The sequence below is a fragment of the Tribolium madens genome, unplaced genomic scaffold (assembly GCF_015345945.1).
Source record: "Tribolium madens isolate multiple individuals breed KSU strain unplaced genomic scaffold, Tmad_KSU_1.1 Scaffold_97;HRSCAF=244;Tcas5.2_LG3a, whole genome shotgun sequence".
Lineage (NCBI taxonomy): Eukaryota > Metazoa > Arthropoda > Insecta > Coleoptera > Tenebrionidae > Tribolium > Tribolium madens.
In genome coordinates, this window is record NW_025401069.1 from 2,295,449 (window position 1) to 2,321,085 (window position 25,637).

Genomic DNA, 25,637 nt, shown 5'->3' on the forward strand with positions numbered 1-25,637 from the left:
ACCTCCTACGTTCAATATAGTAAAGAGGATTCAAAAAGTCGGTTTGAAAATATTTGCAGATCGCAAGTTTGTATCGGTAATAACGCACGGCCAGAGCGGTTTCAAGCAGCTTTTTCGATGAATTTACTTTTCGCCTTTTTAAAGAACTTTTTACTTCATAAATCACATTTATTAGAATTTTGGCCATGTCTCTCCTTTTTATATCATCAGAATACATATACATTTCACATCCAGCACCCAACTTCTCCACATACAGTTCTCGTAAATCCTATTCCACATAACTTCAAATCACCGTCATCGCAGATTCAAGACTCATGGTTTCCTCGGATTGAACAAAACGAATAAATTTGGACGCTGGTTGAATCTGAAAGTAGAGATTTTGGTATCGGGCGTGCTTGAGGAACGCCACTCTGTTATTGAATGTTTCTTTAATCGATCTCATTTTTATTAAAATTCTTATTTCTTCAATACCTAGTAATTCTGATCCAGGAGAACTTTTGTCAAATCAATTCTCTATCATAATTTAATCAAACTTTGTTCCATTATTTAATTAAACTTTTCTAATAAGTTTTGTCGTGATTGGTGCGATGCGTGACGCGAATCGTTGGCAAATTATTCACGAGAATATTTGTCGCAATTCACGTTGCACCAAAGTTGATGATGGTCTCCTGACCTTTTCATTTAAGAAGGAATCTCGAAATGGTGTCACGTAGGGTTATTGTTGAAGTCTGGATAGGTGGGTGTACATTACCATCCGCCTCTCCTTCGTATAAATCTCCAACGAAACAATTTAATTAAAGGTTTTATGACAAAATGTGAAACAACCATCTGACGTTCAAAATTCATAACCACACCATCGCCGATCCTTGGCTGAAAGACTCCACACTGGCATCTCATCCAGCTCCGGGCTTCCTGAATATTTAATTCCGACAGGCAATTTCGAGTTCGCTTTACACATGATGTCATTTCGGTTCGCGTAATCTCACAATTTTCGCGAAAGAAAACCGAAACGTAAATATTGTAAACGGCCTATCCCGCATTTGGGAACTACTAATAATTAAAAATCTCTCTTGTGTACTCTAGGAGATTGGGCAATGCATTTCAATTTGCGATAATTCGAAAATCCTGTTGCAAGCTTGGCCCGTTGCCAAAATCCCCTCGGTCATAACGAATTTATAGTTGCACAATTAGGGAGGCTCTGTTGCGAGTAGTTTTTTCGTTTTGATCTATCTTTTATGAGAGTGTAAGAGAGCGTATTATAGGGTTTAATGTCACATTATTTGCTTTTTATTAATTTAGACGGAGATTAAATGAGGGTTAACTATGGTTTTAGGGTGTTTCTTGGTTTGGTGTTTGGTCATTTTCTAATTGAATTTATAGAGGAAATGCACTCGTGTTTTCAACTGTTTAATTAAAAATACTTTCTGTCTAAACGCTGTATGGGGTGAAGTTTTGTATTGAATTCTTGAAGGACATTAAAGTTGTTAACTTTCCTTAAAAGTTCTTAACTAGATGTTGAACAACATCTACATAGCTTTTATAAAATGATGCTAACGTACAAGAAATTTAACAATTACTTACAAACTCTTTGAAAATTTAATCAAAGTTATAAATATTTACAGAAGTTGATGCTTTGTGTACATAGATAAAAGGACAATTTCATTTTTATTATTTGAGAAAGAGTTATGAGCAAAGTTACTGTCTATAAATTCTTTAACGAGGCATTATATTTTTTACTTACAGATGGAGTCAGGATTTTTCCAAATTTTTATTTAAAACGAAATTTGCGCATTCTGTTAACATGCACTAATTAAGATTTGTTTGTTTTTTGGTATTTTTACAATTGGAGCGAAGGTGTTTACATTTAAGGATTGGATTTTACGCGTGGGTTGCTAGCACGTACATTGCTTTTAAATATTTATCTGGGAGGATGTGCGTTCGACTTAAATTCTCTACCATTTGTTATTGGTATTACTAGGTAATTAATTCGATGGCGTCCCTTGTTCAGAGTGCTGTTTATAGTAGAGCACCAGGACATAAACGTTCTGGGATGGACTAGTTAAAAATAGTTGACATTTGTTCGTTTTAGTTATAGGTCCCAACCAGTACCAAGCAGATAATTTTAACAGTCCCAAATTAGAATAATTGTGTTTATTTATTCATTAAATTTTGTTCTATTTACTGGTAAGAATGTAAAGCTTGGATCTAAATTATGAATTATGGAGGGCGTTTCTTTGTATCCTTGAAGGGTTTCGTGTACTGAACAGGCGACCTATTAGATTTATCAATTTTAATAAACTTTGTATTCTTGTTTCATCGCGTGTTTTGCTAGATAATGTACAAATATTGTCAGGCGATTGTATGCAAAACGGAGGTTTTATTTTCAAATTAAAAATATGCAAGATAGACAGTATGTTCCAAATTCTCGAAACATGCTATATATCTTAAATTCATATAGAAAACAATAAAGTTGCGGTTCACGCTTGTTTTATTAATACAATTGGTCAATAAATCATTCTCGACCAATTATGTTTCTCTTGTGACATTCCGTCGTACGACCGCACTGTAATTCAACATAATAAAACAGTAACACATTGAAATTGCTATAAAAGCTTCTAATAACCTTGCAACATGATCAAAGAAAACGACCGTAACCGGACATCAAATAAATGTTGAAAATCTTTCCTTTATAAAACATCATTTTATGATGCATTAATTTAACTCTGTTTCGGCAGTCATTAAATTTCGGTACGACAGTTACTGTTTTGTCAAACTGTTACTGTTTTAGAGTCATTGTTTCATTTTGTGACTGCAGTATTGTTAATTATTAATTACGTAGGAGCCGGAAAATAACTTTTACTTCTTTTTTTGCTCAAGCTGTAATAATAGCCGGCCTACGAACTTAATAATTTTATCGATCATAATTTAGCTTAAAATAGACACCTGACTGAAATATTTTAGTAATGTAACGGAAAAATGGCTTGCGAATTGCTGAAAATATAGCGAAGGATAATGCGCATTTAAAACTGTGGAAATATATTTATTTCGATTTTCACATTTCCATAAACCAAAATCGGAAGGTATCTTCTATGTTATTTTTTTTTTCTTGTGAAACATTTCTGCATTTTACTGCATATGTGATTTTCACAAAAGTACTGGAGCAATTTCGAGAAGAAATATTTATATGCTTTCGGCTTTTTTTCTTATAATTTATTGCAGTGGGATTATTATGCAAACCCTTTTCCAGAGAGTTGTTTACTGTATTAAAGATATTAATTCGGAAGGTGCAGTTAGAAGGTGTTATGTTTACCCAAATTAGCTGCTTTAATAATAAATTCCAGCTGTAAGCTTTGCTATATTTTAATGTTTGCCAGGGTTGATGAATTTTATGGCAAGCTAGATACAATTACTTTTATGTAATGCAAAAAACAAAAAAACAAAAATTTGTCATTAATAGATTAAAATGTTGAAAATTTTTATCAAGTTTCTAAAGCTAAAACAACTTGAGATTGTTTGAATTAATGTTTGCCAATAATAACAAGCGTAATATATTACGAAACTAAAAACTTTAATTCTAAAGTTGAAAGTTTCTAGATTAAAATTATCTAAAGTACCCTATTTACGTTTTTTGTTAAACAAAATTGTAAACTACATATATTTACACTTTTAAATTTCTGCAGGCTATCTCAATGCCTAGTTTTTATACCTTCAGTTGAGGAATTTGATATAGGGCCAAGGAAACTGTATTGATTATAGTATTTGTCAAATACGTTTTATAACAAAACGGTGCTTTAACACTCCGACATTTTACCACATCCGTTTCCGTTTTCTAACTTGTAAATGTCTGCCGTAGTTTATTTGTTTTTCGAGTTAGTTTATCGACGTAATTACCTTCAGTTGGACATAGGTTTCAGGGACACGTGTGCCTGAAAAATTCAAACATTCAGTGGGCGTATCATCTGAGTGAAGTTCTGACGAATTTCGATTTTGCTTTTGACCGGCATTAAATTCGTCTGAGGCGTGGGACGAAATTATATTTTTTTGATTATAAAATACAGTAATTTGTGAAAAACTTGCGTGGTAGATGGTAGATGAATATTTTAAACCGGCTATGCAAGTATTCGAAGAAATTTCACTCCTCAAACGCGTATAAACCACAAGTGCTAAAATTAACAATGGTGTGGTTGAATTTCGCCATATAAATGTAACATTTGTTATTGCTGGAGGTTCTTTCTTTCTGTTCGGTCGACCTTGCTGTGGTGTGCAGAAATGCCGTCGGCATTGCATTTCCCGACGACCTCGCCAACGTGTATTTCTTCTTCGTCTCCTCTTTCATTGACATTGCCGTCTCTTTTGAGCGTTATCGTTCTTCTTCTGGGCTTGGCAGAATGCCAGACGCTAATGAACATTTGAAGGCAGGATATTATTGCTCTGTGGTTTGTATTAAATGCCGCCGCAAATTTATGCAATGCATGTTCTTTCTACCACGGCCAATCTGGTTTAAAAAGACCAATTACCTCAAAGCGGCTGTAAAATTTGAACCGAGTAAACTTGTTGCAAATTTTATATCTTGGACGAAGGTTTTTACGTGTTTTTTTTCTGCTGAGCGGCTGCTGTGGAGTCGGTCGGAACCGATTTGATATTTACACTCGAGATGAAAGAAGGCATTCCGTTTGTTCTTCAGCTTCAAAGAGGCTACTTAGGTATGGATACAGGAATGTAATTTTAATATGGCCCATACATTATAATGTTTCTCAACGAGCATATGTTTTACCTAAATTTCAGAATTTTTATAAACAAAAAATCGATTTAATCTAAAAGTTCCATTTCGTTACAAAACAACAAGTTGTAAATAAAATGTCATGAATATAAATTCTTTCACGATGATGATCAGTTCATCAACTTTGATGGATGTTCTAGAAATCCTTGTTCCTTTTTAGGACGTGTTGTCAGCTACGAGTTCATGATATGTTAGGATCGTGACAGTCGTCTTACATGCTTACAATAGCTTTTTATACTTAGTTTTAATTTGAAATATCGTCTTCAAAGTATGTGGGTTGTGGAATATGTGAAATTTTTCGGTTCTGCAGAGTCATATCGGTGAATATTCACTTCGGTATAAAAATGTTTTCCCAAATATGCTATACAGTCGAATAATGATGTTTTACCATCGCATTCCAATCCCGACCCGCACGAGATTCCATGTGGATTTTCCTGCTTAAACGGTCTCGGTAAATGTTTTGGTAAATAAATGAAAGATCGCTTTATTTTCATTTTGTTTCAGGTAATGATCATTTGTTTTTAACAACAGAATAAATAGCCGTAACATAAACAGACTTTGTTTGAACTACGTTAAATTTGAGTTAGTTCCGACGTTTTATATGCCAGCATGGATAACAAAGGTATTTGTTAATTATCCTGATGATGATTAATGTTGGATTTTTTCCGGCGTTATGTTTAGTCTTGTCGATGTTATTAACCCTCGAAGAAATGATGGCATACATATTTTATCCAAAGATAGAATTCTGTTTTAAAACTGGCCGCATTCATTTCACGCCAATTAAGACAGCCAGTGGCATTTTTCACGCGCGTACGATATTTTTTGGCAATACGGCCAAAAAAAGTCGACTTGTTTGGCGTGGTTTTGGCACGAGAATCAGCCGAAAGGATTCGTGCGTTTTTTTATTGTAATTGCCAGGGGAGAGGCGAAAATTTTGGCATCGGTGGCTTGGATTGTCACCAAGTTTCGGATCAATGGATATTTGGATATTAGATATGCCGATAACGTTTCATTGATCTAATTATGAATGGTAATTGTGGCACATATTGAATAGCGAATAACTTTGAATCGTCTCTAAAGTGTAATTTTATTAGTTGCAATAAATTGTTTTAATTGTCTGGAATACTACTCTGTTATTTACAATTCGCTGCCAATATCGATGCAATTAAATTAAATTTTATTCATGGATAAATTTGAACGGGGCGGATACAAAATTGGGAGGGCTTTTCCGAGTTTTTTTTCTGCGGTTGCAATTGTTGCAGAATTTAACAGTTTTGGTGGGCTTTAATTATCCAGGACGTCATTGTTATTAAACAAGCCGCAATGAAATGAAACGTTGCAGTACAGGATTTACATCATGCTGTGGCAGTTTTGAATTAATATCACAACTCTTATTCTTTCAGTTTTATGTAGGTAGTAGATGCGCAAAGTGAGTTTATGATTCAGCAAATTACATGTTACGAACAAATATTTGATTATTGCGTAAATGTGGTATTGGCATCTGGAAGTTGTTCGATTAACTAAAGCCTTCATTAAAACGAAAGCGAGTTCTTTATTTAGTTGTTGAGTAAAATTAACCTGTACTTCGATTAGAAATATCGCGGGTTGAGTAGTGTAAACATTTTCATTCATAACATTTTTTTGTTTCAGCCTGAAAAACTCAACGTACACAAAAATGATTCGGAAAGCTGGGATTACACAGTCTCAATGAGTAAGTTATTAGTTTTTTGTATTTTTTTTTTAGCAATTTGATTGTTGTATACATGTTACTCTAAAACATCAATATTTACTCGCTTTATACACAAAATAAATAATTCCCCACACGACTTCCGGACACTGTTAACAGAGATAATTGAAATTTAGAGGCCTTGCGGAGAATAACATTTTGATCGTCTTGATTTAATATCTCGGTGGTTTGAGGGTCGAGGAACTTTCCGCTAGGTTATGGATATGATTATATCGAAAGTGGAACATCAATTTTGTTCACGTTGCAGGAATTTTCTTGGAGTTGGCCAATGCCGGCGCTTCATTTCTCTGTTGAACGCTTTTTACGTCGATTTTGGATGACGTGAATGGCTTTTTTCAAAGTTTTCGTACTTTTTTCTTGTTGCAAACTTATGTAAGCAAATACCGTTAACGAGACATTCTTGCGGCTTATCGGTGAAAAACTGATCGATAGGGTTGATCCAACAGTGAAGGGTTGTTCACACTTAAATGCGGCTGAAAAAGAAATTTAAAAATATTTAACATTTGCAGCGATTTGTTAGTCTCTTTTTACTATTTTTTCTGGGGGGTGGGTATGTAGACGTTAAAACTACATTTATGAGGTGCCTCCACGTCCAGTTTAAACGACTCCTCAGGGAGTTTTTTGAACGAGAAACGTGTTGGAATTTCATGTTATAAAAGTAATTTAAAAATAAACGCCAGCTTTTCGTAAAATTTCTGATGTGTGCTTGCGTCTGTTTTGTATCAATGACGCGTTGTATTCCTCGTCGCCGATAACGAGATCGTTAGTTTTAAACCTAGCGACTTTTCTTGGATGATTTATCGCATTTATTTGTCGATGTCGTGTAAGCATGCGTTTGAAATTAAAATTCGTGTTTGATCTATATTTCAGTTTTGTGTGTGCGTGCATCTTTGGTTATCTGATTTCTTCTTAATTAAAAATGGGCTTTAAATTTTTTTATTGTTTGATACGTTGTTTCGAATTAATTCTGTGGCACGATTTTTTGTTGACTTTTGGTTACTTTAATAGGGCTAAGACATGGAAAAGAAAGTAAATGGCATAACGAAATAAAGAATGAAACTAATTTTCTTTTCTATCTACAGTGCTCTTGTTATTTTGATTAATTTAATTTTGTTTAATACATATTTTTTTAATTTATTATATCATGACAATAAATTTAACAAACGACAGTTTTTTAAGCTTAATAATTCAAAGCATGTGTGATGAATGCAATTTTAATGTGCAAAGTGGTTTAAAATAGAAAATAATCAGACAAAATCAAATCCTTTCATGATTTTAATGTTTTTTTTTTATTTAGGGATAAAAATATAAAAAAATGATGTTTGTTTACATAATCTGTTATCGTTTATTGATTCAGAACTTTTCTCTAACGGTTTATCAGTTTCATAGACACGCAAAATAATTTTAATGTCAGTAGAGCAGGTATTATTGATAACTGGGGAAACCTTATTTTTTACTTTCGTTGTTTTACTTTGGTTTAATAATGTTTTAATTAAGAAAAACGTTATAACGGTTGTAGATATTATTGTCTCGGGAAGTTGTTAATTTTCTAATACATTATATTTTTAATCTGGACGCTGTTCAGTTGAAGTAAATGGTTCGTTAAAGTCTTCTGTGTTATTCTAGACAGTCGAGAGATGTAAAATTGGTTTTCTGTTATGCATAATAAGAAAAGTTTTAAATAGTTTCTACGTTGTTAAAAGTATTTTTGTATTGTGAGAAACTTGAGCTTCAATATATTATGTCCTGTCGTTTGTGGCTTTTTTTTTGTACAGGATGATTCACAGAGTATACAGTATGTCTCCGGATTGGGTTTACAAGACTCCAACAAACAAACTGCAAAGGAAAAACAATTTTTGCTTTACCTAAAACGAGCAAATCTGTACTTAAAACTTTATTATTCTGATTCAGTGAAAAGAAAAGTTAATTGTCTCTTGATTTTCGACTGCTTTTTAAGTCCTATCACATTGGCGGTTTTATTTATTTGAGAACTATATAACACTTTGACAATTAATTAATTTATGAATTAAATAATGATAGTTCTTGTTAAAAATGACTTTGGTTTTTATCTTAAAGCTGTTTTTTTGAGTTGCTATTTATTAAAATTACGTTTTTCACAAACATTTTTGTTATTTAACTTGAGTAAACTAAAATGACATCATTGTCAAAATAATAATATCGCCAATGTGATAGGATTTAAAAAGCAGAGTCGAAAATCAAAAGAAAAATAAATTTTTCTTTCTACTGAGTTAGAATAATAAAGTTTTAATTACAGATTTGCTCGTTTCAGGTATAAAGCAAAAAATGTTTTCCTTTTGCAGTTTTGGCGTAAAATCAAAGATAATTGTAAACTCAATCCGAGGACATACCACTGTATGCATCGTTAATCGGCTTGATAGTCTGTCTTTGTTTATATGATTTTTGCTTTAATGCAGGGTGCCCCAGAACTCGCGCCCTAGAGAAAATGTTAAAAAAATTCTATAAATTATAAAAAATTCGAAGTTATGAGAGTTTAAATTTTCCACTTTGACTCTATTTACTTCTGTTGAAAAAATGATTTTCTAAGTTTTTTGCTACAAGCTATTAGAAGAGGAAGCAAGGAAGCTGTATATTCCAAATTGTAACTCTGTTATATTATAAATGTTATTTGTGGCTTTTATTGGCAAGATTTTTGTACCTCTACTAAATAATTCTAAAAAAACGTATACAAGATCAGTATCATTAAATAAGCCTAAAAAAATGTCAAATGTCAAAAAAACAATATCAAAATTTTTCTCTTCTAATAGCCTGAAGCAAAAAAAAAACAATATTTTTCCAACAGACATAAATGGAGTCAAAGTGTTAAATACACGTTTCCACAAATTCGAAATTATTAGATATAGATAGAATTTTTTAAACATTTGTTCCCATGTTTTTGGTATCTTTTCTTTTTTCTCTGGAGCACGAGTTCTTACACACCCTGTATAAGCATTGTTTTATACTTTTAATAGCAAAAATTTTCAATTATATTTAAAGGAAAGTTTGGGGGCTGTAAAGTTCAGAATTTCAGTATCTGCTATCTATACTTTGTGAATCACTCTGTGTAATTGGCAAAGATTTTTCTAAATTTATTTAAATATAAATTGAAAGCTTATTACTTATTTATCTAGAATAGTAGTTTTTAGATATAACCTATCTTGTGTCGCTACGTTACATTTTTTTTGCTCATTGTAATTTTCAGGAAAGTTTTCAGTTTCACGAGATTTTTTCATGTCTTACCTCATTCTTCAGTGTCTGTCCTGAATCTACAGGCAAGAGGATTTGTCTTAAATACTTACTGTCTAACTTTACTTGTCTTTTTCAATTTAGTGAACCGTTGAACCTCTTCTATCGCATATAAAAACTGAACAGTTTTTATCCAGATCTTTGAAAACCGTGAATTAGAAGTAGATATTTTTGTTCCATTTTGAAATTAAGAAGAAAACAAGTATTTTGTTTATTATTTGTTTTTAAATTGTTTATTTGAGTTGAAAACGGACAATTCTTTTATTTTCATTGTTGCTTTAAATTTCCACCTATAAAAGAACAAAAACATTGACTTGGTGGTGAATATGGCATTATCCCGAGTGATTATGTATTTTATCACAATCACATTATTTTTCGTCAAAATTTTGAATAAAATAAAATTCTAACAAAGAAACGTGGTAGACTATCCAAATTGCGTTTGATTTTTGTCATTTTAGAAATGTCAAAAAAAATATTGAAATAATGTGTGAATCTGATTTAAAATCGTTAAAATAGAGCAGTGTATAGAGCAGTCTACTCCTCCACAAGTAAAAGAAACTGCTACAGAAGCAATTGCATACTAATTTTTGACAATATTATGCGTAACTTGACAATTTGAAAGAAAAAATTCTCAGAATTTTTTTAATCTTAACGTCGGCAAACCTGCATATTACCGCCCAAGAGAAAAAATTATATTACTGCTCATGAGATTTAATGATGTGTTTCTCAACTTTTAAAAGGTTAGTAATCGACATATTACATTAGAGATTATGAATAAAATAATATTTATATTATGTAGTAATAATAATAATAATAATATTACATATTACGTAATGACTAATGACTCAATATAACCTAATAATTTGTCGTGGAAAAACGGTGTTTGTTTCTATTAAATTAACCAAAGACGCTTTTTTCACGCCGTGCTTTTAGCGGGGAGTTTTTTAATGCTAAAAATATTAATTTGCGTTTGCACGTTTTAACCGTCCATTAAAACTTCTTGCGGAAAGCAGCGCGACATAAGAAAGTTTCGTTCTGCGGTGTCTATTTTGATTAAAACGAGCGTTCGGAAACATTTTTAATTGATTAGTATAATTTGTAAGTGTAAGTTTGGAGCCGATATAATTAATGGATTGATTAATCCCATACGTCGTTTCCAAATTAATTAACAGATTGTCCTATCTAGTTAACACCTATCAACGAAAGGGGTTCGGGGTGACCGCCCAGTTTCTATAAATGTCTACTGCGGAAGCGATTATCGAATTTCGAAATGGCGGGAATGTAATCAGCGGGACGGAATATAATTAGTAATTAATGAAAACGGATCACCTAATTGTAGACTTTGGAGTAGGAGTTTATAGCGGATGCATTCTGAAGTTTCCCATCTTTGTCATTACTTCGAATTAGAAGGAGACGATTGATAGCTTTTTTTTCTCAGATTTACTAAATAATTTCTCTTTGATGTAGATCTAACTACATTAACGTTTAAGTTCGCTTGTTTGGACTACTCGTAGATGCAGCGGAAGTTTTCGCATCCAACTTGACCTAGTTTGAATTTCATAATTTATGGTTTAACGTAGGTTTGTGGCTTGTGTGTTTTTGATGTCATTGTTTTTTGGTTGTAATGAGGTGTCATGGTATACGCCAAACAGTTTTAAACGCTAAATTAATAAATTCATGCAGTTGTTGTCTGGATGGCTCGAAACTCCATCTTCATAAATACCAAACCAGCTTTGAGAAATTTCTTGGCAGCTGTTACATATTGGGTATTAAATAAGGCAAAACGTTTAATTTGTAGTAAAAGCTCATATTTCATGGACATTGCCATTACGATAAAGATATGACGAGTCGTTAACATTAAAGCTACCTTATTAACTCTCACTTGCTGTAATTTCTTAGTGGTTTGCTTAACCGTCACAAGGACACGGGAAGGAGAATTCTGTTTCTCTGCCATAGTAAGGATTTTTGTTTACTTGTGTGATGACAATTTTTTCTAACTGTGTTTCTTTTTGATTGATTGTTTCTTTTTTGATGATTCATGAATTATAAAAATATTGTTCGCAGGAAATTAGTATTTTTTATGTCAAATGAAACACAAAACAGTTTTTCTCACTTCCGGTTACTCCTATTGACAATCTACAAAATAATATTTTTTATTTTACGTTGTGAGCAAAATTTTGAAAAGTATTTAAAGTGGTTCGTATAATTCTGATTAGGTATACTTTCAGCAACAAGTACAGTTTTTTTTCTTTTTTTTGAGCTGCTTAAATTTTTGCATCTTTCACTATTCTAATTAGACGGTGCTAAGTCTGCGAATTTATTAACTGTGGTAAATTAGGTTACATCATCAATAGATAAGTAATTAAAAACGACTGCTGTCGAGCTTTGTTTCCAAAAATTTCATCAATATTTGACGCTAGTGCTTATTGCACAAATATAATTTGTGTTTGAATGGTTTATTTTAATTATGTTTTGATGGAGCTCGTTAATAAAAAAACAACTTGACGTTTGTCACGGAGGTAATGAACTTTTTTTTGCCATAAATGATTTTTAAACGGAACGAAAAACGCATTTTGCTAAAGTAAATCAGAAACGTCAGGCTACGGATGCAGTTCAAAACACGCTTTGAATTACGAGAACTCGAGGCACTAACAAAACTGCAAAAGAATAAACATAAAAGAGGCGACGATGGCAGCAGAAACCAATTTTGTAGTTTGTTTTTCGAAAGTGGGGCACGTTATTTTCTTTTTTCTGTGCATTCTTGCTTTTCAACGTTCCGATTGAAATAAATCGTTTGTTTATCGCCGGAAATTGGCATTTTACAGGCTCATTTTTCGTTAGCCAGTTGACTAAAGTTTCGTCGATGAAATGTAATGTTTTTCAAGCTTTAATAAAACATGAAGCTAAAGTGCCATTATGTAGTAAATTTAATTTTCTCTCTTGAGTCGTGTTTATTTCAGGATTTATAAAGTGTAGCAGTAGCACGTAGGTCTTTCCGGGTGCCATAACATTTTAATGTAATTTTAGGAGAGGAAGAATTTTTAATTTAATATTATTTTAAAGTAAGCGAGAGGCCATTTGGAGGATTTAACGGAAATGCGTGTGCGGGAGGACTGACTTAGTGAGAAAAAAATTAAATTAATGAGACGAAGCTGACGTTGTTCCATTGAAGGTTTCAGTTGATTGGTTTGGACAGCGTACATGCACGAGGTAATCTCGATCTCGGGTGGAAATAGGAAAATTAAAGCCACGAGCTTGAAAATTATCCAGGTTAATGGTTGATTTTGCCATTTGATAGAAACTGCCTAAACAGCCAAAATTAATTACTTGTTATTATGTCTTGTACGAAGTGTCTTGTTTAGATTAAAGGATAATTACCATAAAGTCTACATGTTATCCGAATTATTTAGCTTTATGTTGTCATCATACTTTAGAGATGTGTGATCTCGTTCCAATTTCGAATTTATAAATTTATAAATTTTGTTACGTTTGTCATTACTTATAACTATTTCAACAACTTTGGCAAGACGTGCTTGTATATTTATTTATTTTATTTATTTATTTAAAGTAAACCAGGGTGATATGTGAATAGTTTACCCTACCTGTTGGAATAAATGAGTCATATTAATGGCTGGTGGAGTGGAAGCAATTTTCCTACATTGTTTCTATCTCATGCAGGAAATTGCATTGTACATTCTAAAAAGACAAGCTCTCGGAAAAGATCCTTTTATATAAAATTGCACAGCACATCTCTAAATCCCCGTAATAAATATACACAAAAGCACATGTCTTTCAGTTTTTTACGAAATTCAATTTTTTCTCGTGATTGGATGTTCGACAACGGGTTTGACCTAATTTACTCAAGAAAACGTCTTCAACTTATTAGAAATAAAAGCCATGGCAAATACAGGGTGTTTCACATAATTTTACGAGGCTTGCGCCTGTAAGATGCAATCAGTAATACATATTCCGATACGAACTCGATTACAAATTTTGAAAAATTGGATAATCTTTTTTAGTTCGTTCACCCTTTCAAAATTTACAACATTTTTAGTTAGTTGGTGATCAAGATAGATAAACTAGAATCATATTCATGCCGTCTCTTGATAGAACAAATAATGATAATTGTTTCTGAAAAACTTCAGTTTATGGTTATTAATGAAACAGTGGTTGGGTTGGTATGACAACTACTGTCATAGGTTTTCAAAAATTAAATAATGAAATGTGCATTTTTTGTATCTAGTGTTTTGTGACATTTGTATACAGGTGATTCTTAAATAGACCGACAAAATTTTATCACAGCTTTTCAAAAATAAATGGAGACAAACCGTACCCTTTTCTCGTTTATATCTTTTAGGGCCAAAATCCCCTTGATCCGTGCCACTGACGGCGTTTATGAATTGTTGCAACGCTTAAGTAGGTACATTTTCATCAAATTAATACCATGATTTCCACTACCTGTGCTAATCTAATACTGTTTACGAACACATCAGTGGCGTACGCTTTACCTCGAAAATAACTTTAATAAATTTTATTTGGAGAACGGTTAAACAAAGAATTTTTTTAGATTTTTTTTCCAGCATGTTCTCATTCGATACTACCAAGGATAAAATTTTGTCGGTCTATTTAAGAATCACTATGTATTTGGATGCGCAAGCTTCGTAAAGTTGTATGAAACACTTTGTATAGTTTATACTCGTAACGTATCGGAAGTACTATTAACTAATAAGATAAAATAGTAACGATCATGCTATCACAGAGACTATCGCTTTTCTTAGATTAATTTGCTTTATCGGAATATGTGGGTTAAATGGAAGGTGATTTCAATATCCTTTAGAATTCTCGCACAACTAAATAAATGCGTTTGGGACGTAGTTTTTCATTTTAAATTGGTTGAAAATTGCAATGTTATTGAATATTTTGAGCTTTTCGAGTTATTTTATGTTTAGGCGGGAAGAAATTGAAGACATCTATGGCATTCAATGAAACACATTTGCCAGTCTCATGATTATTTTCAAAAAAAATTGTTTTCATAAATGTCAGGTTATTTAAAATGTAGTGCTTTTCTACCAAAAACAGAAACTTATCTCAATTTAAGCAAATTAACAATTTTGATGCTTAGTCAGTTTGTATTTAATTTAAAAGTGATGTATTATACATCACTAAGTAGGAAATGTTGAATTGCAAATTTTCTGGCTATGCTCACCACACGGAGAAAAATGTTGGTCATGGTCGTGACACATTAAATATGAGAATTTATCTTGATAATTAATTAATGTGGAATTTTGTGCTTTAAACAAAATAAATAGAATGAAGAAGCTTTTGTCAGCATTCATGTTTTGTTTTTCGAGTGTCTCAAGATATTTGTTAGTCTTAGGATCTTGAAAGTTTACTCGTAAATCGCACCTGCAGATAAAATAAGCTCGAGTTTTGAAACTTTCGAGGACGAAATGTAAGACACCAACTTCGTTAGATGTTGTCATTTCGTCATGTTTTCATCTTTAGAAGACGTCTCTTCTGAGAAATGTTACCGCAATTGAATATACTTCATTTAACTGAATGTAGGAAGTGGTTAATAACAAACTCCGATTCGGTTAGCAAGTTCAACTACTGAAAGTCATTTAAACGTATTAAGTGAACAGTTGCTACATTATTTACCAGTTTGTATAGTATTCTCTTATTAGAGGGAGGAAAAGAGACTATTAAAATGAACCGTAACCTTGTGTGTATATTTTGGACTACGTGTACGGCGTACAAAGATTTATTTATTTGAGTAATTTAGAATGAGTGAGAGACTCGTATTCAACAACTACAATAATGACAATGACTATTACATTTATTTCTCTTGTTGCTTTAAGCAATGGAATAATAATTTTCACGTGGTGGACACTAACTAGACTTAACCAAAATTGTCAATTTTGTTCGAGAGATTTGTATTGTATTGACCCAATTATCGCGTAATTGCCTCGTAAAGTTTTGGTTTTGCCTCCATTGGATTGAGGACAATTAACTGTGACAGTTGCATCAGATGAAAATAAGTCCAGAATAACAAACTATCTTCGCACGCACAAATAACCAAAATAACTTTTCCGGTGATGATTAACCCGAGTGATAAAACGTTTTTTCTCATTTTCACGTGCCGCCGGAAAGTTTCGAACAGAATGGAAAAGAAAATCGTGTGAGATTTAACTGATGGCATGGCGGTGAAAATGCATTAGCACGATTTTGAATTCTGATAGTTTTACCGGAAAAACGCGATAAACGTTGTTCGAAAATGGATTTCGTGAAATATAGAGATATTTCGAGAAGGATATATACCTATCGAACAAATATGGTGCCGGTGGCTTTACTCGATAATCTTCTCCGGTATCTTGTAGCCCGTTTATGAAAAGCTGGAATCGTTTTATGAAAAACGTGAAAAAGTCCCATAAAAGTGGAGTATCAGTGCCGGCACGGATCTTATATTTTTGGGCATTAAGTTTGATGCTGAGTATGAGTGCGTTATTAAAAGATTTTATTGATAAGAAAATGTTGGCATAAGAAGATAAATCTTGGTATTATTTTATAAGAGCGTTGGAATATTATGATTGGGTGATGATTGGTAGCTATCGTACCTCTTTATATATCTATGATCAATCAGATATTTTTGTAATTCCTGGTAGAACAATTGCAAGACGGGCGAAGGGTTAAACTTTCAATTACTTTATAATTACGCAAGTTTGCTCTACGTAAAATTTAATTGCCGTCATTAACGACGTGTCGACACACTATATGCTCCATCCTGCTGTAATGAATCCCATTTCTGGTTGTCGATCGCATCTCAGTTCCTGCGAACAACGGCGGTCGTTAAAATTTTCCTTCCTGCTCGCAAATTGTTTTTGTTCTGTCACAGTCCGAATTTTTCGAGTCGATTGAGTCGTTTTTTTTTAACGGGAAAAACGCTTTAATTAAATTGTTCTAGAACAATCCATTGTTCGGATGAACTTGTCTGCAATGGACTCTCTAGTGAATCGTTTGGACAGGACGTTGAATGTGGCGGATGCGGTTACCCACAGCCGTTCGTAAGTCGATACCTTGGTTCTGCGTCTACTATTTTAGGTTATTGAGCATCGAGAACACCCTCTCTATCACATTGGGGTTTCCTTAGATTTGCTTCACGAACACCTCCAACATTGATCCAGCAGGAATGTTTCGAGACAACAGGAACAAACTTTGGGATTTAATATTGAAAGACTTGATTTATTAGTAAGTTTGTTTGTGCAAAAACAATCGGAAATGTGCATTTTTCATTAAAAGGATGTTTGTCTGGGTTATGCCTTTATTACCATAATGGGTCTGGATTCACGGCCGGAAGAGGTTAACCGAGAAATGGCTGTGGCTGAGTTTTGGTTGGACGTAAACAGAAATTGCGGTCGATGCAAATGGCTAAATGTAAAGTTTGTGGTTATTCTTGTTGAAAGATTGAGTACAGTACGAGTTTTTACAGAATAAAGTAGTTATGACTTCTTATAAATTGCTTGTTAAACACTGATATGTCTGAAACTGTTAGTAACGTTAAACCTTGTTAAGTACGTGAAAAGGTCAACGTGCAAGTTTAATACATAGAATACAGAATTAACCTCGTGATTAGATAATAGTGTTAATAATCTAATATTCACAATAGTATAGTGTTAATTATAATGTGTTGGTATTAATGATTGCAAATGGGATTAAGGGGAGAGATGTGTTGTTGAAATACTGATTTATTTCGTAATAAATTTCTTTGGATAAAAGCAGTGACATCGAGTTTAAGAATGACTCGTAAAATCTATTTTACTGTTGGCACGGAAGTAATCTCGGTGGAATTATGTTTCAAATATGGATTCATATAGTAGGACTGGGAAAATTAAGGATTCTGGTGACCCTTCTGTGATGCTCAAACCAAATGTCTGGAAACAAACGTTCTGATTTCATGTAATATTAGAAGGTTAATTTGAAATGATTTGAATTGTGAATAGAAACAGAGAGATGAGGGCTTTACGAGGGTGTATGTTCGTAGTTTTCTAACAAAAGATTATAAATAGATGGTTGTAGAGGAAATTGCTTTGATTATTAGAACTCCTGCTGAAAGCGAATCAACAAATGATGATGATTAGATTTGATACTTTGTAAGGTATAGTAGGGCTTAAGTGTTTTGAAGTTTTGTGGGAAAGTTATATAGATTTTGAAAGAGAGAATGAGGTTATTCGATGCACGAAACCATTCAGTCGGTGACAAACTCGAAAGCAGTAAGTAAGTGGAGAAAGATGGATGGGTGGATGGTGATATTCAATATGGTACAAAGGTACTTTTTCTTTTGCAATCCTACCACAGAAAATATTTTTTGATTTTGAGGTCAAACAAATCTTTAAATAAAAGAAGCTGCTTATTTGAGCAAATCCTAATATTCTTAATGAGTTTTAACAAACATAAATCACTGCAAGATTTTATTTTTGACCACTGATACATATTTCATGATCATGAATTATTGATTAGGGGCAAAATGCCGTTTTTTCTTATCATATATTTTGATCTTTTGTTCCTATTGTTTTATGACTTTACAGGTCAAAACCCGAAGGTAACATTAAAACTGAGGATTTATTTTATTGTAAGAAAATTTACTGCTTTAACATAAAAAAACATATACAGGTGCGCCAGAACTCGCGCCCCAGAGAAAAATGTCAAATGCCGGCGGCAATAGGTTGCCAAAAAGTGGAGCCGAAGAAGTAATTTTTGCTTGCATAAGAAAGTTATTCGACTCTTAAATCCACCAATCCCAGAAGGGCACTTCAAGGCGTGATTGAAAAATTATATCGGTTGCTAGGTTACGAAAATAATACCAATTTGGCCAGAATTTAAAAAAATAGCTGGTCTACTGTAATTTTGCGTTTGACATTTATCGTGATGTGGGTGACATAACTTGCTAGTTTCCGGTATTTTTCTCGCTGAAGAGGTTGTACACGAGTATAATGAGACAGAATCGTTAATTATTATCAACAATTATCAAAAATTATTTTGAAACATTCGAGAAACTCCTGATGAACCGACTTCTCTAAAACTTCTTCACAGGTATTGTTCCTTCTCAACTTTTTCTTCGATCTGATACAGATTAACAAACCGATAAATGAATTTTAGAGCTTGAAAACTTGTGCATTATCCTTATGAAACAAAGAAGCAAGTGAGAGTGAGAGAAACATGAAGGAACATGAAGAAGTACGCAAGTTTCTTTATTTACTTTAATGCAAAATTAACAGAAAAATGTACTTTTTAGAAAGGGAGTCACGTTATGTTGAAATTAGTTGATATTATTGACAGACCACATGATTCCCCAGATGACCAGCCCACAAATTCACCGAAAAGCGTTGCTGAAATGCCCTCGGAATTAAAACATTAGCAAAAATGCTAACTTTTCGTACTAAATACAAACATCGCAACACTCTTCTGGATTTTTTAATGAAAAAACAGCCAAGGGGTTATAGTAAGCTCATGTGAGTGGAAGAAAACAACAATAAATTGTTGAAATTTTGAGGTTAGAATTTCTACTGGACAAAAATGCCTAAATACGAGAGTAACACTACAATTTTGATATTAAAATCAGTAACCTGTTTTATTTAAGCACAATTTCTTATAAAAAGTAGATTTTCCTGTTAATTAAAGTAAATAAGGAAACTTGCGTACCTACCTCATGTTTTTCTGGTCTCTCACTCTCACTTGCTTCTTTGTTTCAGAAGGATAATACACTAGTTTTCAAGCTCTAAAATTCATTTATCGGTTTGTTAATCGGTATCAGATCGAAGAAAAAGTTGAGAAGGAACAATACCTGTGAAGAAGTTTTAGAGAAGTCGCGGTTCATCAGGAATTTCCAGAATGTTTCAATAATTTTTGATAATTGTTGATAATAATTAACGATTCTATCTCATTATACTTGTGTACAACCTCTTCAGTGAGAAAAATACCGGAAACTAGCAAGTTATGTCACTCACATCACGATAAATGTCAAACGCAAAATTACAATAGACCAGCAATTTTTTTAAATTCTGGCCAAATTGGTATTATTTTCGTAAGCTAGCAACGGATATAATTTTTCAGTCACACCTTGAGGTGCCCTTCTGGAATTGGTGGATTTAAGAGTCTAATAACTTTCTTATGCAAGCAAAAATTACTTCTTCGACTCCACTTTTTGGGGACCTATTGCCTCCGGCATTTGACATTTTTCTCTGGGGCGCGAGTTCTGGCGCATCCCTGTATAGGCAAAATATTTTTTTAGAAATGTATATGTAGTTTATTTTGCCTCGAGTCGTTTTCTTTTCACAGCTGTCGTTTTGCGGGTGTAAAATAATTTTCATTTACCGAGCATGACTGCTTGCGGCGAAAGGTGCATCGCTACGCATTTGACATTAAGAATTTTTAAATTTCAAATGCCAGAAAGCCATAGTCGGAACGTTCCGTGCGCAGTCTTCTTCATCGAATTCCACACTCGTTATTGTTACTGTGTTCTGCATATACTTGTGTAGCATTGTAAAAAATGACATAATAAATCGACATAAAACTGGTCTTATTAACTGGAAGTTGTAATTTTTCTCAGCACAAAAAATGTGACGCTGTCGTAAACCATACAGTCTCATTTTTGTGAGGGTATACTTTAACCGGAGAAGTCTTTCGTGGATAATTGCTGGTGATTTATTAGCAGTTGAGGGTGCTTAAAACTCGTGAAAATTTTAGAGTATTCGCAGGTGAAAACTCTGGGACGATTAAATTTTAAATTGGAGGTTTTGTGGAGTGATCCTCATCTTAAGCTCATATTCACATGTTAAAATTTAATTTTCAAGGAAAATTGCCGCATTCTTGATCAAACATTTTTCTTTCTCCAAGTCGTTGGTAATCAGTTTTGGCGAAGTGCTCGTGTGGATATCGGAATGCGTTAAACTCCCACGTGTAAAGTGTACTTAACGATCGATTTCCTAGCGTTAATAGGGCGCTGCGTATATATACGCGACTTTTGTTATGCTGTAAATTATTAATAGGATGGCTGGGCTGTGTCCCTAAAAAGCTCGATGCTTACATAAATCGGCATTAGGTTTGATACGTGCCGTTAAGAACGTTATATACGCGATGGCGGTAATCGTAGCAAATTTGCTTAGACCTGATTTATGATACGAGCTCGAAACGTATTTCTCCCAAGTATTATACTTAAATTACGATGATAATGTCGATTCTTCATGTTTTAATAGGCGGTAGCGCACCTTGAGGAATTTAAACTCTTTCAAAAGGTAATTGAATCAAAGTACGATATTATTTCCATTAGAACACAGCCGAATAATAGTCGCCATGATTATGATTTATTCTTCTCCTTTTTTTGTTTGTCTCGCGAGTTTTCTCATTGGGAATTGTAAAAAGTCAAGATTGCCGCCCCCGGACATGACAAGGGCGGCGAATTGGAGCATTAAATAGTATCTCTATTGGTCGGGATAAAGTTTGGTTTCTTGTCCGGAGAATATCGTCGAGATGCTCGGGATAATGTCGTTTATCCGCCCCAATACGTAATTGCAGATTAGGTTAAGGAATTTGTAATTCGGTCAAAGTTGCGAACACATTTCTCACTTCCATTTCGTGGAATGGAAGCTTTTTTACGTCTTTTTCTTTGAATGTTATTGGGGTTTTACCATCTGAATGGTTATTTCGTACTTTTTCTGATCGGCGTATACAATGGAATTTGTACGACGTTTGATTTTATTAAGTGATAGGAGGATTTTTAAAGAAATGAAAAATCACATCACATTGCTGAAAAAAATATCGGCTAATAGAAAAGATTGCTCTGCTCTTGAAACCTGATGTTAAAAAAGCACAAACATTTATTTTAAAAAATGAAAACTTAACTGTGATAATATAAGAGAATGGCTGTCAATATTTTTGGAGGTTTAATTTGAATGTTTTTGTTATTTGCTGTCTTAATATATAGGTATTTAATAATTTTTTTGATGCTTATTTAATAAATTTCATTGTAAAACTAGTAACTTTGAATAAATTATTTAGTTCTAAATTCAGTGTTAACAAACTCTATAATCCTAATGGCCTTTAAACTTAGTAAGTAATTTAGAAGTTTATCTAGAGCGACGAAAGGGCAAAGTAGGAAGAAATTGCTTACCCGTTTATGTTTATTCTATACGGAATGATTTACATTTGTGGATTTTATAGACCATTTTCTTGCGAATTACCTCTATAAACATTCTCTGAGATGCTTTCATTATACTTACTTTTTGTTGTTCCTTTTTAGCATAAGAATTCATCAGATTAACATAGCTTTTTCAAAGGAATTGTCATTTTCCATCAATATGAAAGAATTGGTCTATGTCGGGCGTTAAAGTTGTTTCAAAAATAGGTCACATAGACCGCAGTAGGAATTCCTGCTGCGCTGCCTTATTAACATTGCCCATGCGTCGGTAAAATATGAGTATAAATTAAAGGGTAATTAAAACTGTTAGAGCTTGGGGGTTCTGACTCGCAGGATTAAGGAAGTGGCGTTTCTAGCTGAAACTAAACTGTTGGGCAAATAAGGAAGATGTGGCGGAGCTTTCGCCAAACTTTACTCAGAAGAAGGAAAGCGTCGGTCGCATAAACTCCGCAATCATCGAAATTATCTCTGAGTTTTCACGGATTACAGTAATAATCAGTAAATTAGATTCACAAAACCGGAATGGATAGTTAAGACTTGTAATTAGATATGGCCTCGGGCGTAACCTGATAATTGCAAAAGGGAATTTTCATTTCATTGTGGTTTTTTTATGTGATTAATTTTTGTAATTACGAAATTCGAAACGCTACACTTGATTTTTCAATTAGATTTTAATTACGGTTCGTTTGGTATATATTTTTGTTTGTTATTTAAAATATGAGGCTTTTAATTAGGAAAAGTTTGCTTAAGCTAAATTGAATTTCGGGTATTTGTCGCTAAATGAAACAAAATTAAGTTAAGGGTTTAATTGTTCGGTATTTGTGAAACAAGTTTCCAGGTTTTGAATGGATTAACTTTACGTTACTTCTTCACATTTTTTTTTTGTTATTGATGATAGGAATTGGGGTCAGGAAGAGTTACAATTACAAGCAGTGATGAAGGTTGATTAAATTACATTTTTTGCATTGTTGATATATTTGAGAAATGAAGGTCGGTTTGTCACGCATTAAATTAATTAAAACCTACCCTAAAGGTGGCGACAGGAGAAAATGAGAAATGATTCGTTGAAGTTAGGCGAAATTGAAATAATAGCATGTGTTTAATTCTTCTTTTACTTTTTTAATTGCAGAGACATTACTAAATAAAGAAACTTAAGTAATCTCAGATATAATCACAGGAGGAAAAGGAAAAAAGTATATAAACATTATGTGAAATGCTTTATTAGGTTTGTTTTGGGAACAAATCTTTATAGTAATTCAATTGATTTAATTAAAATTTTATTAAGTGCAAATACTCTGCATTTCGTATAGAAATGTCTATTTTATAATAAAAACTTTTATTATTTGAAATTTTTTTAGTTTTATTTATTGATGCATTTTTCATAGACAAACAAATACAATAAATTTTATAGCAATTGGTTTAATAATAGATTTTTTTAATTTCGAAAAAGATTATTTACGTAAAATAATATAGAAAGAACTGTCGCTTCTACTATTACGGCACAATGACGCATTTTAGGTCGATACGTCTATGATACGTTTTAGTGAAAAAATAGAAAGTAAAATTTGCACTAAATTGTTACATAAAATATACTAAATAAAAAAGGAAAAGTAGACGAAGGAAAATATAACGTCTCCATTATAGGACGTGCAAATTTATTTTCTTTTTTTTTATTTAGATGATGAAAGAGGGTTTAACGTGTTTGTTTAAACATTAAAAAATATATATATATATACATACTCGTGTCGTTTACTGTTGAATAGTGATTAAAAAGTGTAACGTTTTTTACGAACAATTGATGTTTTTTGAACCAATACATTCAACTTGCATGAAGTCTTTTAAATTTGAGATTTTATCTCTTTCAAGTACTATTAGTTGATTTGTCGAAAAAAGTCATTTAAATTTTCGTTCGTACTATACCTGCACATAACTACAAACATGAATAGCTCTATACTTATTTGAAACAAGCGTCAGGGTGCTTATCTAACAATCTCTCAGTCAAACCACATCAACACAAATATCGTTCACGACATACTTACTAATATGGTTTCCATTGATTCTCCGATGTTATGCATGCTTTAGCAACTTCGTGTATCCAACTTCCGAAAATTTAGCTTAAAACACTCTTATTTTGCATTGTTAATGATGCTTGTCGTTGTGAAATCAGCTTGCTTTAGAGCGTGTGTGTAAATAAACAACTCAAACTTTGTTAATATTTATTAGAAAATTAATTTACAAAAAGCAAAGTTTTTTTAATTATACACGGACAGCTTGGTTAATTCATATTTAAATATTTAACGAGTAAAATCGATGTTCTAGATTTCACATGACATGACATCGTCATATGCACATGCATCTTTCCATTAAAATATCTATCCATAAACTACGCTTAATCTTTCCTCTATGGACACAGAAACACAGACAGACGTTGCTATATGCCTCAACTGCGCGCCCTGCATACAGACAAACATGCACATCACCACCAAAAGACCTAAAGATACAAGAACAAGTTTCAAGAGGCTCACGTGTGGCTGTCTTGTCTGTGTGCAGGTCGCCGCAGTGGATAGCCATTCGACATCCCCTCCAACGGGTTCCTGAGGAGACTCTTCCAGTCCTGAAGACATCCAGAAGAAAATTAAAAACCGTCTACACTAAGGTAATTTTTGTAAATATCAACGATGGATTTATTCTCGAATACTCAATATGGAGGACCTGGTCTGACGCAAATCTGTAACATTTATACACCGGCGATCGATCATTAAAGGCCAAGAATTAGGCATTATGAGTACGTGGTCTGTTAGCAAAGTCGCAAAGTTTTCGTTCGCACTAAAAGCTTTATTGAAAGAGCTTTTGTCAATCATGAGCAAAATTGTGGAATTATGGAAATGCAATGCATTCAAATCGGCGAAAGCAAAATTTTATGTCTCTCTACTTCAAATAAAAAATGGAGATTTGTTGTATTGTGGGACTCGAGCGAGGAATTCTTCGATTAGTTAGGGTAGGTTTCATTGGAGTACATGTGAAATGCATTTTATGACTGCATAAAAAACAATTTGAAAGGGTTGAATCAATTTCGTGATTATATAGACTAGTAAGAACGTATGGCTTGTTAATGCTTTTGTACTCTAGTTTAAATGTTGAAAGAAATTTGTGTGATAATGACGCAATTTTTGATTTTAATTGTTTGAATTCTAGTTTATGATAGTAAAATTAATACATTTTTTTTCTTACATAAAAAATAATAAATCATTGCAGTTACATCATTGAGTGTTAATCATTTATTTATGCAAATTAATTTGCATTAGTTTATAATATAAGTAAATATTGTTTTGTTATGACAGTTGTTAAAATTCTCATGTAAGGTTTATTAGTGCTTGTGGTAATGCAATGTTATTAACCCAGTGAGATTATCTAACTATTAAACAAATTTGAACTACATTTATTTATTGAGAGGCATAGACATCGTGATTGCGAAACTACGAGATTAATTAAACTACATGTTGTAGTAGTAGTCTTAATCGATCTGACGATAAGTGAAGAGTTCTCGAACTCCACTCCGAGAACTCGAACAAACAAAATTATACTTTCAATCTTCGAGTCTGGATATTTTTACTTCCGTTGGTGTCTATTTTCCGTTCCATTAGTGCCGTAAAATA

At 32.9% G+C, this 25,637-nt stretch overlaps 1 protein-coding gene across 2 annotated transcripts in view; it reads left to right on the forward strand.

Moving 5' to 3' along the window:
• The window catches only part of LOC123014125 (heterogeneous nuclear ribonucleoprotein L), a 79,418-nt gene that overhangs the window by 21,861 nt on the left and 31,920 nt on the right, over positions 1-25,637 (forward strand). Inside the window, exon 5 of one of the 2 annotated variants that reach the window (XM_044413030.1) lies at positions 6,431-6,491. In XM_044413030.1, the coding sequence (XP_044268965.1) occupies positions 6,431-6,491 (61 nt within the window). Of the gene's footprint in view, positions 1-6,430; positions 6,492-24,571; positions 24,638-25,637 lie in introns of those variants that run through there. The other variant, XM_044413031.1, reaches the window with a different exon arrangement.